Below are 20,615 nucleotides of genomic sequence, written 5' to 3' on the forward strand. Positions count from 1 at the left end.
GCATAAACTGCCCAGAGACAGATGAGACAAGCAGCAGAAGGAGGAGGACACCCAACCCTTGCTGGCAAGTATCAGGAGCACTGACACACTGCAGCTGCCTAAGCATCTCTTCTGCAAATTAAGAATTACATGTCCTAAAATGCAGAGACATCCACATGGAGCTGTGGACACTTCCGTGTCTCCCTGGGCACAAGTTCTTTGAAGGCAGGGATCTAGGAGAGCAGAGCAGCCACTTTATGGCCACACTGCACTGCTTGCTGAGGGGCTTCTGAAGCTGTAGCACCTGGATGGATTTGCTAAAGCATTTGGCTGTTGTGTTCTTCCTGCCCGTGGAAATACAATGCAATTTTGTGGCTTTTAAGTGATATACCAGTGTAATTATGGTAATGCAAAGAGTGACTGTGTGATTGTTATTGATGAAAACAATCAGGAATCCTGTCCTTAGGACTGAGATTTTAAAGCACTCATGATGGGAACTTAGTAGCTGTGAAATATTTCAAGTGTGTTTTCCAAAGGAAGGCAAAGTCAGGCTAGTGAGCAAACTTCTAAAAAAAATCTCCATTAGTTTGGTACAGATTTTGGTTTTGTAACCAGCTTTCCAAACCACATTCTGCAACCATGATTCCTGTTTCAGTCCACTTTGCAAGACATGCACATGGGTGCATTTTGATGGGGTTTGAATCCGTGTGTGTGTCCAGTGCATTCATAAGATTGCAAAGCTGCTCTTCAGCATGAAAACTGCAAGTTCATTTAGTCGTTGCTAACACTGTTCCTCTTGAGGCTTTCTCTGATGCTGTCTTCAGCAAGTATTGGGTTTGGTTTGTGCCTCTCTGTGTTTTTTTGTGAAAGAAAAGGCTGGCAACAAATAAGCCTGTGACTGGTTTTGTGGTTGGTGTAGCTGAATACTTCCTGCCAGATCCCCAAAGGGATTTGAGATTTTCAGCATTAAAGAACATGTGTACCCTGGTATCAGTGAGGATCAGAGCCCTGGCATTTCTCTTGTTTGCATTGTATGAATAAATATCATCGATGTGCAGAATTGGGTGAGGCATTTGGAAAGCAGGGTCCAATTCCTGTTTTCTTCTGGGACTGCACAACAGATGTGCTTCTTTCCTAAGAATTTTTCTGTTTGAAGCCTGATCCTCTAATTCCTTGAACACTGACAGTGGTGTGATTCTACTCAGAGCCTTGCTGGGAAAGAGCAGGAACTGTCCCTCACGCCAGTGGGGCGTTCATAGGCAGTCATGTCAAGTGTGCACCATAAAATGTCACATCAGCTGTTGTGAGCTAAGTGACAAAGGGGACGTGGCCTTGAAGTGCTAACAAAGGTAAAGAAATAGCAAGAACAAAATGTCAGATTTTGTAAAGATTTCTGATGCACTTTAAAGTTGGTTCTTTTTTTCCCCCCACGTTAATACTCTGAACTTCAGAACAATTGATGTTCCCCGAGCTGGCTTCCGCAGGCAATCCATTTTACATGTTTGACATTAGAGATGTGAGATGTCTGTAACGTGAAGATTTAAATGAGGATTGTTATTTTGACACGCTGTGTCCATCACGTCATTTTCCATTTGTGTTCCTGCGATCACGCTGCCCCAAAACGTCCTTATCATCTGGCAACACACTGTGTAACAAAGGATCCTATTTCAGAGGGCTTCTAATGGATTGGACTATGCATTGAAACAAGCTGGGGTTTTTAATGCATGCTGTATTTTTTTTTTTCTGGGTTTTGGAACAGCAAGGAAGGTTTCTGGTATTCTGAGCTCTGGCTCTGACTCGTCCTCCCTCACCTGCCGTGATGATGATGGACTGCACTGCATTTGATTTCTTGATCAGCAGCCACTAACATTAGAGTCATTAGTCAGCCTCACCCAGCCAAGCACTGCACAGCTTTCCATTTTATCTTCCTCCAGCAGCAGTGGTGCATTTCATTGTTGCATATGTTCTCACTTACTGCTTTAATATGCCATAGCTTGGTACCAGTAGGAATGTGTATGTACATGCACTGCATCAGCCGCTCCAGAAAGTGCCAGTGCCTTGCTCATGGACGTAAATCAGAGTTTGATGTGCCCCCAGAGAAGTGTTTTGTGCTGCCTCCTCTGTGTGGGGGTGTGTGTGCCCATCTCATATGCAAGTCAGGTCCTGTGCTGGTCTGCAGTAACAATACTGATGAAGCCAATCGGGGCCTTCACTGCTCTGGGAAGAAATCCACCTGTGTACCTGAGCTTAGGAAGTCAAGTCTTTCAGGATAAACCATGCTGTCATGTAATAATAAAGCTGGTGACTGTTTACTGAATGCTTATGGCCATCTTTTCAGTTTCTGGTTCACAGAAGCCTGTAACAGAGCAGTTTCGCTTTATTTGTCCACATTCTGATGGGTGTCCTGCCTGTTCCAAAAAATTTACTTCCACAGGGCATCAGAGACTTATTCTACACCTGTATTTGCTCTGCCTTTCTAGCTGAGCATTAGCTTGTCATCTTGTCTTTTTTTTTTTCCCCTGTATCTCCTGAGCAGCAAATCTGTCCTTAACTTCCATTCTCAAGGCCTGGTGTGACTCTTTCTTGCAGGAGACATGAGTTGTAAGAAAAAATAGAAATACTTATGCAGGTACCATGCAGATTTCCCCACTTACATGTCAGACCAGGGCTGAGGTGCTGCTTAAGAACCTGAATCAAAGAAACACTCTGCTGGGAGAGGTGGAAAGCTCAGAGACAGGATGTGTGATGTGTCATTTGAAACTCCTTTTCTCTCCTTATGCCTGTATATATACATTTATGCTTATATGTTTATTTATGGTTCTATTTGTGTTTGAATTTATGTATTTATTGTGAGCATTTGTCAGTTTTCCTGGAAATTGGAGTTGGCTGCTCAGGAAACTGTTTCAAATGTGACCCGATTGTATTGTGCACATATGTATATATAAATATATAAATATACATATGTGCTGACCTTAAGGCAGGAGAGACAGATGCATAAGGCAGAGGAAGACTGACTATCACATGCAGTATGTCAGCTTAGTGCCATCACTTTCTCCTTCACTTGTTCTTGATGAAGCCCCCCCAGGCAACTCCCTTCAGTTGTCTGTGAAGAGGAGGGATGCACCTGGCTGGAGAAATGGGTGTCAGCACCCGCTGGAATTTTAGCAACAGAGCTGTGCTCGTGGGGATCTCACTGACACAAAATAATTCTGCCTCACACCTACAGCAAGTGCCTTTCTTTCCTGGCCAATGTGCCCTCTGTTCCCTGTGCCCCATCCCATGCCAGGCACTGCCCTCCTCACACAGGGCCTCTCTTCCTGCTGCCACAGGCAGGCAGGGAGGGAGAGTTCACCACCAGAAACCTCTCTGTGCTTCCTCCCTTTCCCCAGGGCATTACCCAGAGCAGTGTTTCTGTGTGTCTCCCTTGCTACAACAGTGCTATCAGGTAATTCCCCCAAACCGACTATGCTGTATCTTACTCCAGTGCAGAATCAATACAATTCTGGGCTGCATTTTAAGCTTTTAGTGGCAAAACCCACTTTGCTGTGTTTCCCACATTATCCTTTGAGTGCTTCTGTTGATTATAATTGATGCTTATAGCATCCTCCATTGTGTCAAAGAATATTCCACAGATCAATTAAGTTTCACAACACCTTTGAGGTGTTGGTAAAAAAACAGTGCACTTCTAATTGCTGTTTTACTAGAAGGTGCATGATTAAGGAAAAAGGTTGTTTTATATAAAGCAGGTTCATATGTTGTGCTCTGAAGCTGTGAAGTGCTAAGGGCACTCACCTTCTCAAGTGCTGCCCCCTGGGCAGTGAGCAGTGGGTAAGAGGTGCTAACACAGCTGCTTCTGCTCATGTAGCCATTTCCAGCTTTCAAGATGAGTCTGCTGCACTGCACTAAAAGTGGTGGGTGCACTAAAAAAGTGGATGGACTGGAGTATTTCAGGTACTGGAAAAACCCAGTTTTAGCACCAAGTGAGGGCCTTGAGCTTTTTTTCAAGCAGGTTTTTTGAAAAATGTTTGCAATATGTCAGTGTGACACTGTAGTCCAGCATAAAATTATAAAAGCTGGATATGGTTCCTTCTGTCTTTGTGCTGCTGGTGTTGCTCAGTCCTGAAAACACTTTTTTTTTCTGAAAAAGCCATGAAGGTTTGTGAAGTCTATATTTGAATATATATAATGAGCAGAAATAAATGCTAGAAGGGAGAGAGGGAGTTGCAAAGGCAGTCCTCAGTGGCATTCATCTGTGAGCGATGATTATATGGTTGCATCTAAAATGTATTTCCCACCCCCATTCAATTAACAACTCAGTGTTTTAATGGACAGAGCCAGCAGCTGCAGAAATCCATCCCCCAGAGAGAGAGATTCCAGCACCTGAGAGCAGTCTGCAAAGCCTGGCAGTGCAGCTCCTCATTAGAAAGGGAGGGGATGTCCTCATGGGAGCATCCTACTGCTGTAAGGAACTGCCTCCAGAGGATTTTTGTGAGGGAGGCAGGGCTGGAAAGAGAATGAGTCTAAGCCCAAACTAGCGTCTCAGTTTTGCAAAGCAGTGATGCCTTGATCCATTGAAGCCTGTGTTTAGCTTTAAATACACAAAAAAGAAAATGAAGAAAGTGGTGTGTGTTTCTTCCCCCCATCTCCTTCCTTCTTTTATCATGGCTAAAACTTAAAAAATACACCTGAAATATTCCCTAAGAGGCTTATTTCATTGCAAAGGTACTGAATTTCCTTACCTTGGTTGTGTACTCCTTTTATTTCAGTTTCTAGACCAAATTTATTCCTTGTTAGCCTAAGATCTGCTTTTCAGTGATACAAGATGTGAAATCTTTTCAGTGATACAAGATGTGAAATCAAGATGTATATAGGATATGTCTCATCCTGTGTACAGGAGAGCTCTCAGCTTTTTTAGGCAAGTCTGTTTCCAGGCTTGGCTCTGGGAAGTATAATCAGGAAAATGCATTTTATCAAATAACTTGAATTTATAAAAGCAAAGATCCTGGTGTATAAATATATGCATCAACAGAGGATGGAAGTGCCCAGCCAGGAGTACAGAGAACCCTGGGTGGTTTTTGTAGAGCCTTGAGACCACTTCTAACTAGGGAATGATTGAACAGAAAGTCTTCAGAAATTACAGCACCAAATAGAGTAGTACTGGAATTTCTTGCATCCATGAAGTGCCATGTGATTGATGCTATAGGTAAATTTAAAATGTTAATTAGAAGACTAAGAACTGTTTAATCTGTGTAAATTTGTTCTGAGGTGGGGTCTGTAATAGCTAATCAATTAAATTTTTGCTTTAATCTCTCTGTGCAGGACACCAGCCATGATTGGATGCTCTTTTGTGGTGGACCGAGAGTATTTTGGTGAGATTGGCTTGCTCGACCCTGGAATGGAGGTCTATGGAGGAGAAAACATCGAATTAGGCATGAGAGTGAGTAACAAGGAGCAGACCTTGTGCAGTGTCCCTTTTCAAAGAGTGCTGGGGAGCTTGTGGCCCAGCAGAGCTGCTGTCTGACTGATGGGCTATCATGCTGGAGTAATTGAGGCTGCAACACTATCTGGAAGTGACAGTGCCAGTAAATGAATGTTCCTGGCCTTACGGGCCGGGAGAGAACTGATAACAGTCAGAAATATGCTTTATTGGTTCATTCTGTCAGTGTCTGAACCAATGAGAAAGATTTTCTCCTTTCCCAGTATCTTTCCTCGTGCAAACAGCCACTCTAAGTCTCCATGTGCTCATTGCCCTTAGCTGATGTTGCACAGGTATGGTCTAACAGATGCAAATTCCTACAGAAAACTAAGGCCAGGCTGGTAGAAGTCAGTTGTAATGTCCATCATAAACACATTATGAATGCTGGGATGTTTTGCTACTCTAAGGATCCTCCTTGTAGAATAAGAACTACAGGGTACAGGTATTCAGTCCTGTCGGACAGGCCAGTGCAAAGTGTGGGCAGATGACTTTGGAACAACATCAGTCCCTGCACCCTGGACCTATGGGAGGTCTGATACCTGTGATCCCTTGCCCTTGTTTTCAAGGGGGTGCTTGCCAGCAAGTCCTCCTGAAGTCCAAGGAATATGTTTTTGCTTAGCATTTGAAAATTAGGCTGCTTAATGTTGCGTGAACAGAGTTTCCTCATTATAAAGCTGGCTGTTTAATTATTTTCCCTCTACTCTTTATCCCCTGCTTCCCAGTAACATGTCCCTGGTGCATGTAATGTGCTCATTAAAGCATATATTCTGCTCATGGTGAAACATTGAACATCAAATTAGTCCATTCTTTATCTGACTCTTTTTTTCTAAAATGGCTACAAACTCCTTCACACCACTGGACTGAGGAGGAAGGTCACTGCAGCAAGAGTTTATTTTCACACACGGGTGTGTATTTGTTATTCCAGCATTGCAAGAGGGATGGGGTTTGTAATGGGACTGTGTGAATACACTGCTTATACTTTAAGGTTCGGAATTCACATAGGGGACAGAAAAACTGCTACCACAAATCATCCAATTTTCCTTAAGAGGGTCAGGCTATTACAAGGATTGTGTGAGCTTTCCTTTATCATTGTGCAGGGCTTTGAGCTGTTTGAAACTTTCTCCACATGGCTGCTCCGAGAATAGATTGAACACTCTGGCAATACCCTGACGTGGTTGATGAATAAGCCTCCTAAGAAATCTGAAAGCTGTCGCTCCTCCTTAAACGAGGAGCACTTGCTGAGTCCGATTAGGGCTCCTGGTAAACAGAGGCAAAGGTTTTAATAGGATTATGAAATGGCACTTGCCTGAAGAGACAAGGATTTGAAGTGAGCAAGGACGGGTTTTCAGGGATAGGGAACCTGTTAAAGCCTGCAGAAATCTTAGATCTAGAAACCAGCTCTCATTCTTTGGGTTTTGTTTTGTTTGGGGTTTTGGTTTTTTTTTTTTGCCCTATAAGAAAAACTAACCCTACTGTTTGGAAAAGGTTTTATGAAAGTACAAGAGTATGAGTTTGTTTAATCTGAAATAAGCTGTGTGTCCATAGCATGGGTCTGTTACTCTGTGTTTCCAGCCTGGATCCATCATGGTGAGTAATATACAGTGTCTGCCTCCTAATTTGCAAATCCTGTGTGTGATCCCCTCCTGTGTGTCTTTCAGAGCTGTCAGAAACTAACAGCATGAAAATGCACAGGAACCTTCTCCCTTCTCTCCAGGCTATTTATAAAACCACTGTGAATTTACCAAGCTGGGGTTTTTTTTAACTCCAGAACCTGCAAGTACATTGCAAAAAATCACTTCTTTCCAAGGGCCTGGTGCAGTGACCCATGCAGGGATATTTGGTGCATCCCCCATACCTGCCCAGAGGGATGCTGTTGACCATGTGTGACTGCTTGTGTAAAGCAATGAGAGACAGAAAAAGGAATGAATAAATGAATGAATAAGTAAAGAACAAAAATTAATATAATAATAAATAATAAGACATAGGGAAAAGTGGTGGCACATGCTTGGCTGAAAACAATCCCTATTTGAAATAGCTGTAACAATAATCCTTTAAAACAGTTTTGCAAACTATTATCATGTTACTGCTAAAAGAAAAGGGATTAGGTTTGGAGTGTCTGAAATAGATTACATTGCATCTAGTGAACCCTTGTTTAAATTGTTTTAATGAATTGAAATAGGAAAACTCAGTGAAACTAATGAGCTGATTTGGGAGGATATTGTTTGATAACTCAGCTAATTCCCATTAAATCTATTGTTTATTAAAAAATCATGATCTGGGGTATTTCACAGCTGGCTTTGCCCTTTTCTAAATTCCATAGATGGAAATATTTAAATAATTAACCTAGGTGATTTTCTATATTGAATAAGCAGTGCAGCAACAGACTGGGGCTACTACTATGCCTGTTGAAAATATTTAGGGCTCTGCAGCTCTTCTCTAAACTCCTATCATTTTTTGTGTAAACTTCACAGTGGTTAGAGCTGCAACGTTCTCCTGATGGGGCAACTTTACACTGAAGCCAATGTCTGTTTGCCAAGAGAGGGAGATCCTGGTTTGGTTGAGAAAAAGCACCAGCTGTTCTGGGAAGTAAAAGGGAGATGGACACATCTGCAGGCTTGTGAGTGTAAGGAAATAGATGGACACTTACAGAATGTCATCTTGTACTATACTTTTCAAAGGTGACAGTTTCACTGCAAGGTGGATAAATCCAGGGGAATTCTGTTAGGACAAATGGTGCTGTTCTCTCACTGTTCACCAACCAGCTACTGAAGCTGATGGGAGTTATTATTAGCACCTAAACACAGGAAATTACAGCATCCAGTCTTGGCTGACTCCTCTGTGGATGAGTTGCCCTTCATGAGCACAGGCTGAAGAAGAGCCTCTTAATTCAGGGTAGATCTTCTTTGCTGCTCCTGAACATCAAATGGTCTCTCTGACCTGTAGTACAGAGAGATGTCCCAGCAGGAAGAGAAATTCAAGCAGTGCTTGAATGTGGAGAAAGACAGGGATCCCTTTAAGTGAGGGTCCTAAATTGTGACCCCGTAAGAAACTGCGTGGTTTGCAAGCATCATGTGAGTTCCATTCCTAGTGGGAGCCACAGACACACTTAATTATTTAGAAAGGGATCGTATAAACATTAAATGCCTAGTTTATGATTTAACCTAATACAAGCAGTTTATGATGCATCTTTTTATAGTGAGTCATTAATCATTGCACTAAGGATCCCTCGCTTCCTCTGGTGCTCCCGTGATAAGGTGAATGAATTGCTGTTCTTTTTACTTTGTGCCCATCAGCTGTAATGGTGGGTGGGAAGAGATCAAGTGTTTATTTTAAAGGATGCTCTAGCAGAAATTAAATTCTGCTGCCACCCTTAAAAATCCAAACAAATTAAATAGAAAAATATCTCACCCCATTAATAACCTCAAGTAAAACTTCTTTTCTTTTATGGCCAGCATCAACAGGCCAGGCTGCTCTATTCTCAGTAGCACTGTGTCAGCAGCAGCAGGTGTGTCCCAGGTAACTCTGGCCAGTTTTGTGGCCACTGTCAGTGGCATGGCCCTGGGAACACACAGCTAATCAGGATTGAAAAGAGCTGACCCAAAGCAGGATCCAGCTCAGACCCTGTGTGCTCTCTGGTGTTGTGATATAATTGGTGATGGAGGCCGGGCTGCCCAGCTGAAACCACGGGTTGTGTGAACAGAAATGCAGTCCCACCCCTGGCTTACACAAGTACTGTGTGTACTGTAAAAAAATCATGATGCAGATGCACCGAAATCTCTTTATGAGGAAATGAAGCTCGTTACCTAATGGACTTCCATACACAAGCAAATCATTATACTTTCCAATCTTATATGTCCTGCCTTTACTTTCTTTAACAATAGATGAACTACATTTTTTCTGAGCAGAAATGCTAATGGTAGATTGTTGAGTAGTGAATTTTTGACCTCATTTTATTACCTTTAGCTAAAGAGATTTAGATTCCTTTGAGCAGTCAGTGTTTTAAATGCAGATTCCAGACTGGTATGCTGTAATAAAAATGTCACAAGGTTTATGTATAGCAAACTTTAATTCTGGATTCTGGACAATGCTTTTTGCTCTGTGTGATTCATGAGGCCAGGTCCCCAGTCTTAGAGCTAAATAGAAACCCAGTTCTGGTGAGTTACTCAAAATTCCACCATTTTTTCACACATGCTGTGGTAACAAGTGAAAATTGTACAAAAATAGAGGTTAATCAAATTGTCTTATTTTGGTGAATACGAAAATACTTCATTTTTATTTTGACCTTTTCCAAGCTGTAATTTTTAGTATAAATTAATTCCGTTTTGAATTAAAGGTCTTAAAGCCTTTTAGTTGGAAGGCCTTTAATCACTTAAATGATGTTAACAAAACCCCACAATTGCCAACATCTGAAAATGTAGTGTGCTCTGTCCTGAGACATGCCTATTCACACTGGAGTGCAATAAATCAGCATTTTCAGCATGAAGTTAAATGCTATTAAAATGTTTCTGAGCAGTTCTATACTGCCTAAGCAAAATCCTAGTAAGTGATGTAATCTGCTGTTATTGGAAGTTGCCCCACTGCTGAGGTTGCAAAGATCTCAGTGATAAATCTCCCAGGTCTCACGCTCCAGATAAACTGTATAAGTGAAGGTGTCCCCTTTTTCCATCTCCAGTTTAATTTAGCTGGTTTATAGCTATTTCCTAAGGTAAAAGAATCCTAAGCTTGTAAAGCCAAGCTTTAAGAAATCATGAAAGGATTGAAGTCATGGTGCCTGGATTACATTCATTCCCAGCTCCCTTCCCTCTTCAGAGCAGGGATTGGAGCAGTTGCTTCTGTGGTGCTGTGCATAAGTGATGAGCCAGGTCCTCAGCACAGCCGAGTGCTCAGCATCTTCTAATTCCACTGGAGTTGCACAGATTCAGGCAGGATGGGATTAGGCTTGACATTTGTGTACAGCAGCAATGCATTCTGTCTGGAAAAGGGGACAGGCTTCGTGGCAAGGGAAGGAGCTCATGCAGGCATTAAATCCCAGGCTGCTGAGCCCTGGAGTGTCCAAAGGCACCTGGAGTCACCGCTGGTGGTTCTCCATGGCCAAAGTCCCAATGTGCTGCAGAGGGCAAGAACTGCATTAACAACTGCAAGGGAGCTGTCAGCAGTGCCAGGGACTCTGATCCCAGCTCTGAGGTCAGATCCCCACCACGAAACAGATCCAGTGCTGCCAGCAAACAAGAAAATGGTGGGAAAGCAGATGAGGACAGGCTGATTCCAGTGATAACCAGCACTGGGGACAGGGTTCAAATGTCTGACCTCAGCCACATTTCAAACCAGAGGGTTTCCTCTGTAAAGAGGCTTGCCCCACCTGAAAGAACAGGATGTGCAAAGAGTGTAAAGCAAAGCCAAAGAGCTAAAATGGGGCCCTGGGCCCATTCTGATGAAGTTAAGAGTACTTGGGTTTTTCTATGACCAGATCATTAATATAGTCCTAATTGTACTTTTAATAGGATGTATGAACCTGGTTTTGGAGGACAGAGCCCTGCCTGTCTGCAATTTCTTTGAAGCATACTGTCCTTTTTCCTTTTCTTTCTTATTTTCTTCATTAATTTTCTTTTTATTAAATTGAGGATAACTTTAACCTAGCATGGAAAACAATGGTTTCATCAGAACACAGCACAGTGGTGTTCTAGCATGAAATTGCCAGCACACTACAGGACTGGAGCTTGTGAGTACCCTTAAAAACACTCTCTAAAGTGGGAGCATTGGAAATAGCTCAGAAAAGAGCATCTGGCCGTTTGGCTCCAATATCACATCATGCTCCATCGAGTGTAACATTTTATGTTACAAACTCTTTCATGTACCAGGACATTATCAAAGCACAGGGCTGGAAATTTCAGAAAGAGATCGACAGTGAAAGAACTGAGGAAAGAAAATGCTTCCTTTAGTCTTTGCCACTTTCTTCTCAGCCACTTTCCTGATGGTTTGATCTAAATCTAACACAGGTTCCTTTTCAGAGGCAAGTGTGAACTGAATGAGAGAGAGAGGGGGAAAATGAAGAGGAGTGTTAATTGTGTTGAGATTGAAATAGGTTTCACTTGCCTAATGATGAGTCTGAACCAAACACTAGAGATGAGCTACAGCTGGTCAGAAACTTTCTGATACAACATATTTTGTGTTTCAAAATAACAGCTCATCCAGAACTCCAAATGGTCTGTAGAACTCTAAATTTTGATGCTGATTACTGAAAGCCTGGCTTGGGCTATGTTGTACCCAGAGGTGCCCAGCTGTCAGTCTTTAGTTTGGCCCCAGCACACCTGGCAAAAGAGTTCTTTGAGTTTTTCTGGAACCATTTTGAATCTCTCTCCAAACTATTAAAAAAGATGAAAAATCGGGTTTGTGGAAAGCATCCTTTTTCCACTCAAAAAACGAGATGTGAAAGTGATCCAGGATACCAGCTGTTCCCAGAGCAGGGGATGCCTGTTTCCTAATTGACTTTTTGAGTAGCTCCCCAGTTGGTGCTCATTTTTCTGGGGATGAGAGGTTTAATCAGGAATCTCTAGGAAATATAAACGGCTCTTAAGATGGGAGGAGTCCTTGCAGTCCAGGTTTCTGCAGCTGGAGCAAAGATTTGGCTTGGAGGAGCATCCTGTCTGATGGTTCTCCAACCCAGACCAGCAGCCTGGGTAAGTGCTGGAGGAGCAGCTGGTGGATGTGAGGGTCAAAGTCCAAACTGCTTCCCTTGGCAGTGCCCAGGGCTACTGTGTGTGGTTGTGTTGGTTTTCCCAGGTACCTCCACGTAGGTGACTTCATTTGGGAAGGTTCTTTTTAGCCTTAGGGCTGAGCTGTCAGATTTATAGGCTCCTCCAGGCTTGAGTGCAGGGTCTGGAGGTGGGGTTGTAGATGTTTAAACGTACAGCTGAGGTGTTACCCTTGCAGGAGTGTTGAGGTCACCATTATTTATGACATTAAACATGAAGTCGTCACCACTGGCAAGTGGAAGTGTTTTTGTCATGGGAGCATGAGGGTAACAGAGCTGATCTTTGAGAGCTGTGGGTTTGGAAGGCTAAGAGTTGTGGGGCTTAGGTTTGCTTGGCTTTGTTTTAATTCTGCCTGGAAGATTTTGGGAGGTAATATATTTTTTTTCTGTACATTTTCTGGTCTGCTAAGGAAATATCTAACTCACTAATAATTATCCTTGCACTAGTGTCACCTGATTAAGGCAAAGCATGTTGAGCTGGCCTGTGTGACAGGTACCTCTGAGCTGAGGAGCAGGAGCAGGGAAGGAATAATGCATGTAGCTGTGTTGTTGGATAAAGGTCCACTCCTTGGTGCCAAATTTATCATTATCTGCATTGTGTGTAACACATGGTAAAAAGGCAGCTTAACACTGTGCTTGAAAGAGCATTTTCTGTGAAGGCAGCAGCAGATTAGCCAGCAGTGAGAGGTGTAGTTGGTGCTTCTCCCTCAAAGAGCTCCCAGAGGAGTGAGGTCTGGCACCTCCCCCTAGAGGAGCCAGACTAGGGATCCAGATTCCTATCTGGCTAAGCACAGACAGAAAAAAAAACTTCATTAAAACACTTAGAGCCACAAAATGTCAAGATACTCTTAAATTTTGTTTTCTGCATAGGAAAAACAGGGAAGCAGGTCAGCTGGAAAGCTTTATTAGCACATTTATTGTAACATAGCTCTCTGTGTAGTTTCACTGCTTGCATGCTGCAGCCAGTGTAGATAAACATCGATAAATTCCCTCTGCATCCTCATGTGTCATTGTTTCTCTTCCATGAACATCAGATTAGATTTCATGGCAGTGTTAGACGTATATTTAATGTGCACAAAAGCATTGGTCAAGATGCCAATTGCTTTCCATTGGTAGCTTTCTTTCAACGTAAAGGAAAGGCGTTAGCTATTCAAAAGAGAGGAAAACAAACACAAAATGACATAACTGTCATTTCTATTTGTATTCTAGGCTTAGAAAAAGCAGATCTCACTGAAAAATCATACTTAATATGACCTACAGAATTTATAGCATGAGAAACGGAGCCAAGGAGAACCCACAGAAGCAACAAAATATATTTGCAGAATCTGTTTTGGGTGCAACTGCATATCCCATAGTCAAGTGTTTTGACTGTGATAAAATAATTTATTCACGTGTTTTGGTAAAACTGTAGCTGCATATTTCTACCTAAAATGCCACTTAGATTTCCTCTGTGTCTCTGAGAGAATGTCATTTGCACAAATATCTTCCTATCAGAAGAAAAACAAATGATTCAATAACCTCAGAGCATGTCTGTAATTTCTGGCACACTCTGAGGAAGCAGGTAAATGAGTTTGGTTTCATTAAGCCAAGGGGAAGCTGAGGCAGAAGGCTCCAAAGATGTCCTCATGGGAAGTCTGAGAGTCATTTGTTGGCAGAGCCAGGCTGAAACTATTTACAATAAACTTTATTCTATTTCTCTACTAATTGTTCTGCATTCAAAACCTGAAATGATTACTGGAGGTTACAGCATGTGCATACACTGTAAGAACTCTACTTGAAATTCCTGTGTTCCTTTAGGGCCTGATTGAGTGAAAAAAAGGACAAGGGTGATGGACTTCAGAAGGAATGAGTGAGTCCTAAGTCCTGGGTCTGAGTAGGAGTGTGAGAGCACATTCAAAGCAATCCTCTTGAGATCTGTCTTTTCTATTCCTGTTTCCAGCTGATGTTGCCACGTTGTGCTGGCAGGTAGCTGGTGGGTTGCAGACTTTCTGATATAATCTTCTGTGGCCAGGTCACTGCTGCTGTCCCTGTTCCCCCAAGGAGGGGAGGTGGTGTCATTTTCTGTCTCTGCCTCCCCTCAACTTGCCAAGGACATCCCTTGGGGCCAGTCTGGCAGCAGTCTGCTGAGGACAAGTGGGGTGTCCTGTTTATGCACACACGTGGCATATTCCTTCTTCACTCCCCTCCCTCACCCTTCTTACCCCTTGTCAAGAAATCTCTTGGCTGCTGAACACTTGTACTGCAGGACTGTGCAGTCTCAAGCTGCACTGGTGCACGTGCTGGGCTGGCTGGTGGGTCTGTGACCACTGAGCTGTGAATGGTGCTGTATTCCCTACCCCTCTGTCTGTGGCTCAGCCTTTCCTGCTCCTGGCCTGAGCGTCTGCTGCCCTGACATCGTGCCTTGAGCCGAGAGGCGCCGATCTGCCAGACCCCGTGAGCCTCAGAGAGCTGCTGACAGTTCAGCTCCAGTTAGCTGCAGTTCAAGGTCAAATGGGACTTTAAAATATGAATAAATGTCAGGGTTTGCTGGCACATCGATCTCAGCCTTTTTGATTACTGCCAGATCGCATGAATAAATTAGCCTTGACAGGTGCGATAAATTATATAGACTACTGATCTCAAACAGTAAATGTTAGAGAAGGACGTGGAAGGCCTGGAGGGGAAAATACCCTCTGCAGATGCTTGCATTAAATGAGGTGAGCTTTGATACAGTGCTCAGGGGGTACTCTTCAGGCAGGAGGAGGCCTTTTGTTCGTTTGAGATTCTGTGCCAAGCCAGGACACGTCTCCGCCTGTCGTATTGATTTCCTTTGTCAGAAGGAGTTTGGGTTGCTGTGAGTTGTGAAGCGAGAGAGCTCGGCTGCCTTTCCCACCCACTGCCCTCCCCACCCTTCCAGGGGTGTTAAAATGGCCTGGGCTCAGGCCTTCTGGGTCCTAAGAGGGGACAAACAGCAAGCAGGTCTCTAACTACAGTAAAACAGAAGTAGAAGGCGTTGGAAGTGGCTCTCGATATGTTGTCATGCTATGCTGAACAGTGTCGAGCCACAACTGACTTTTGCATGTCAGATCTTTGCTTTGCAGGGTCTTTTTACTTAGAAACCGAGGCTGATATTCAGAGAAACTCACATGACACAGAGTACATGCTTTCTTCCCTATGATTTCCTGTAAAACATAACTGGGATGCTAAATTTCCATATTATGCATAAATATTAGCAATGTCAATCACTAGTTAATTTTATTTTTACTAAGCGTTTTTTCTCTTTTATTGATTGCTAAATGAGCCTGTGAAAAGAATTTGAGGATAGGGTGGGGTGTTTGGATCCTATTTCATGTATCTCTGTCCAAGAACTTCCAGTTTCGTTAAATCTACAATCAAATATTGTAATCCTCTCCAATATCAGACACATCGCAAAGCCAGACTTTTTGTCACAGACATTTAGACTTGTTCTTTTACTGATATCCTTTAATTAAGCATGCCCTCTTTCTGCAGCATCATGTACACATTCTGTCTCCCCATCTTGATAACTCATCTGTGTGTTTGTGTATATAAGTCTGTGTATCCATATTTATATGTAAGTAGAGATCATGGGCTAGTGCTCATTTTGGGCCATTCCTCCTCACAAGGGCTTCTGTGAAATACTTGGATTTATGCCGAGACACTGAGCTTCACAGTGCAGTTAATCTGAAATGCCCAATTTCAAATGCAGAAGCATTTTTCTCTCCAAAAGCAGAAAGGTATGGTATCTTGCTATATTTTGTAGCAAGAGAATGAAAGAGAGAAACTCTGGGTTTGCCTCAGTCGATTTTACAAAATGAAATCAGAACAGAGTCTGAATCCAGTGGATTTTAAATTTTCATTGTGAAGGTTCTGCATAGCTCCACTGTCTTAACTATAAATATACAGCCACCAGTTTTGCACATAAATTGCCCCTTTAATATACATAATCAATAGCATATGTATAATTTAAAAGAGACTATTACAAATCTCTTGTTTATATGCCAAAATGTTTGGGTTCTGTGATGAATTGATACATCTTCAATACATGTGTAGTGTTAGAATGGAAGGAGTTACTAAAAGGATTTTTACTTGTCTCGAAATGCCTTTTCAATGTAAAAATAAGGTGAGGTAGACAGAGATCAAGACAGAAAAGGCTGGGGGAGAGAAAGGGCCTTTCCTATTACAAGATCTTTGCCATATGGGTGAAATCCTGCGCAGACCATGCTAAGGAGGGTGTTAAGAACAGTGATGAGAAAATGGGGTGTATGACAGAAAGGAGGGTCAGCCATGGTGCTGAGTGGTAAGAGGCAAATTGCCTAGCAAGAAGGATTTTGAGAATCATAGAGGAGCTCTGGGAAGATTAGCCAATGCAGGCAGGTGTCTCCAAGCCTCAAAATGTGTGCTTTTCTGATTACTGGTATTAGAGAGAAAAAAAAATGTTTACAAAGCGATAGGGAGGAGAATGAAGATTATATTTTGAGGGCCAGGGAAGTATTGTGCCAGACTTAAGAATCGCAGAAAAAAAAGCTGTTGAAGTAAATAGATAAGAGAGAAGCATTAGTATTGCTAGAACTGGGGCTTCTTGAGCACATGCCAAATGAAATGTGGAGGGATTTGCTCGTAAGAGTCGAACCATCTTCAGTCAAAAAGGCTGCAGAGATTATTAAGGATATTTTTTGCATGCCTACAAAATTGCTTCCCTGTTTCTGCTCACAATGTCCATTAGTTTTCTGATCTGGGGCAGAGCAGCAGAATGGGGCCATGGCTATGATGATTCTGTGTCAAAACAAGCTTTGCCAGGCACCTCCTGAGAGAAGAGGTGGAGTCTTGGTAGAGTCAGTTTGGAAACTACCTATGGTAGTGCCAGCTGCTTGAAATGAACCTGGCCCATCCCTGGAGGGGTTGGAGTTGTGGATAATAGATCATGGAGCCAAGCCCCAAGTGTTCTGCAGTGAGCACCCTGAATTTAAGCCAGACCTGGCATAAACTGAATCAGTCCATTAACTTTCCAACTTTTCCTTGCCTCCTCCTTCCCAGCTCCTCCCTAGGCCATTTTTTAACTTGAGGGTCAATGTGTTTTGCTTCTGGAGTTGTGCTGAGGGGTTCTCTGGGCTGCAGAGAAGTGGGAAGTGATTTTGGAAAGCTGCATTCTGACCCAGGCTTGTGTCATTGCTCAGTAGCACTGTAGGTGCTTTCATTTGTACAGGTTACTCGTGGTTATCTCCAGCTGGAAGCACAGCAAAAATAATTGCTGAGGGAAATGTGGTTCATTTTTCTCTTTCCTCATTAATCCCTATTCAGTATCTCTTCAGGAAGATGCAGTGATGTGCCAGTGTGCTGTAAGTTACTTTCTCTCCATTCCCTCTTCCTGTTTTAATTAAGCATAGCCTGTTGTCCATCTTACTGGAGCAACATTCCTGGCATGTCAAATGCAGTTTCTATATGAAAATATAGCAAATTCTTGCACTTACTAAGATGGCTTTTTTAGATCTTTACACAAAATGTTGTCATTCTGTATACCTCATGGGACACTGACTTTTTTCTAGAGTCTAGATGTGAAGGGCTGACTGTCAGCCACATCCCTATTTATCTCTAGGTGCTTTCACAATAGTTTCTGGGGTAAACATGGATCTGCTGTCGGTTCTGCCTGGTAGTGTTTCAACATACAGAACCAGAGCAGGGCTAAGGAAGGTGTAAATGTAACCACACTGGTTGTGTGTCAGGCCCCAGCTTGAGAACCATGAAAATGAGATGCAGAGGGAGGTACATGTTTGACTTTGCTCAGTTGTCAGCCCTGGCAGGAAGGTGTGGTATGCAAGCAGCACTCACGAAATCTTCTCTAGGGAAGTCTTGGGGCTTTGGATATCTTTTGCAATCCACACATGGAGCTGGCAACAAAGGAAGTGTTTTGTGGGGATAGTGGAGATGAGCCACTGAAGTGTGTGAGACAAATGGCCACGACTGAATCATCTTGAGCTGTGCAAGGGAGGTGTTGAAAATTCAACCCACCTTGGTTCAGCTTTTCTCCCAGTCTTAAATCCTTTATTTCTGGCAAGTCTTTAGATTTTCTCTCTACCTTCTGTCTCCTGCCCTTGCCAATGTATCTCATTCTATTTCATCCCTCTCCTATCCCTCCCTCCGCCTTTCCTGGCTCAGCTCCACCAGGCCTTAATGTTCCACATTCTCCTCTAGCTGTGCCAGTGACTTATGAGCTCAGTGCTGCTGTGGACACCAGACCTCTTAAGTACCTTAGCAACTCCCAGGAAAGCTCATAAATGTCTTTCACAATGGATGTTCAAAGTAAGAGAAGCATTAGAGGTTTGAGGAGTTTCTTGCCTAACAGGAGACGCCTAAACTAGATGAGAAGGGGAAAACCTATTACCCGGGGTAGAAAAACACAGATGCCTTTTTAATTGAAAGAATCCTGTCTGTGACATGAAGTGAGAATGTAAAGGAAAGGTTTTAGTTCGAACAGAAATTAATTCAGAGGAAAAGTAGAAGAGGCTTATGTTTTGTCGGGAAATTAACCTTTTTTGATCATAGAGCTTTCTTTTGACATCCCCTCTGACTGTAGAAAGATGGTGGAGTAAGGACTTCTAGAGGTGTTATGCATTTGAAAGAAAAATTTGAAACAGTGACCTCAGGAAATGAACACAGAGGTGCAGGCAAATAGAATCTGATTAATGAGTCGAAGGAGGGCCAAACTCAGATGCACAGGGAGAAGTCTCTGAAACCCTCAAGGTCTCAAGAACTAATCCTGTTCTGGGGTTTGTCTGCTGTATTCCTTATACCTCTGTTATCTCTTGCCTGATTGTCTCTTCTGCTCCTTTGGTCTCTCTTTCTCTGTGTGGCTACTTGTTTTTGATGCTGCTTTCTTTCTTTCCATCCACTCGTTCCCCTCAGGTAGTTGGACAAAGTAGCTTGGAATTATCTCATGCTAATGAGAAGCCAATGCTGCCTTTCTCCCACTTGATGAAAACAGACCTTGAGGCCCCACACTGCACGAGGAGCAGATTGCATAATATGGACATGGGTTTAGTACAAACACAGTCGTGGGGTGTAGAAGTGGAACAGAAAACAAATTTTAAATTCTTACAGTGCCTTGTATCATTAAATCCTGGATATTTGGGCTAGATGCATCCCTCTTCATATCCAGTGCAGCCACATTGTTTTAGGGGTGGTTTTGATGCTAATAACTGTTTGATATCATAGACAGGTTGATTTGGTTGATTAATTTGGATGTTCCAGCTTATGTACATGAGTATTCCCAAACTACTCAGGGGTTTTTCCAACAGCTTGGCTGTGGTGGCATCAAGCTGTGCCTGACACTAACTGTGCCAGCTTATGGGTTCTGATCCAGTCAGTCTTTTCTCTCGCTTTGAACCAAAACATCAAAGTACTATTTACTTTTTTAAGCAATCACCTGTGAATTTCTATTGGTTTGCATCAGTAAAATGTTACAGGTGGGTGTCTTAGGGACCAGTTCCTTTGGATGTTCAATGCCACGTGGTTTGAACACCCTAACATAGAGATGTGCACAGACTGGCTGCCTGCATGCAAAGCTGTGTTTTCACTGAATGGTCATGGTGGAGGTTAATTGAGTGCCCGTGCACACACTGCAATACTGCTGACATTCAAGTGGCCAAATCTGCTTTAAAGAATTGGTGTCATCACTCTGAGACACACTGTCCAATGTTTGCAGCTATCCTTTAGTTTCACGTGTATTTAGGAGGTGCCTCTTTTGGGTGTCCATCTGACTAGGCCTTGGCTTCTGGCGAACATAAGCCTTGTGTTTCAGAGGAACTTAATTCTCTATCAGCTTGACTGCCCAACAACAGGAGCGCTCTGTCTCCAGTGTTTGTTAGTGATTGGCAGTCAGTAAGACACTCTAGAGTGACAGCTTAACACTTTTCTACATATCCTTTAGCTAGGTTCAAGTGACATTCATGTGTTGGCTCCAGACAGTCATTTGTAAGACTCTGTCTACATCTCAGACTAGTGCAAGATGAAGCATTAGATGTCATTAACTGGGACAATGTGGTATCTAGATTTCCAGCCCACATCTGGGCCAGAATGTGGTGTACATTCTGCTGTATGAAGGCATCAAGAACCAAAGAACCTGATAAATTGCTGTTGGGGTGCATTTTCAGAGTAGTGTCTAGCAATGTGGCTGGGCAATTCTATTAATATTAATAGGAATTTAGCAGATAAATCTCCTTGAATAACTTTTAGAAAATTTACCCTTAATGTGCCTTACATTTCAATAGGCTGAGCTGTGTTTTGAAATTCCATTTGAGAAGGGTAAAGTGATAGATATAATAATGAGGGATATGCAAAAAACAGTGGGATGCATATTTCTGTGTGACACTAAAGGCTTACAGTACTTTTAAATCAGAGCATCCTGGAATACTA

General features: G+C 42.7%; 1 protein-coding gene across 1 annotated transcript in view; it reads left to right on the forward strand.

Moving 5' to 3' along the window:
* GALNT9 (polypeptide N-acetylgalactosaminyltransferase 9) overlaps positions 1-20,615 on the forward strand; it is a 132,843-nt gene that overhangs the window by 60,416 nt on the left and 51,812 nt on the right. The window contains exon 6 of the mRNA XM_032128027.1: positions 5,299-5,416. Coding sequence (XP_031983918.1) covers positions 5,299-5,416 — 118 coding nt within the window. The remainder of the gene's footprint in view (positions 1-5,298; positions 5,417-20,615) is intronic.

Source organism: Corvus moneduloides, chromosome 18 (genome assembly GCF_009650955.1).
Source record: "Corvus moneduloides isolate bCorMon1 chromosome 18, bCorMon1.pri, whole genome shotgun sequence".
Classification (NCBI taxonomy): Eukaryota; Metazoa; Chordata; class Aves; order Passeriformes; family Corvidae; genus Corvus; species Corvus moneduloides.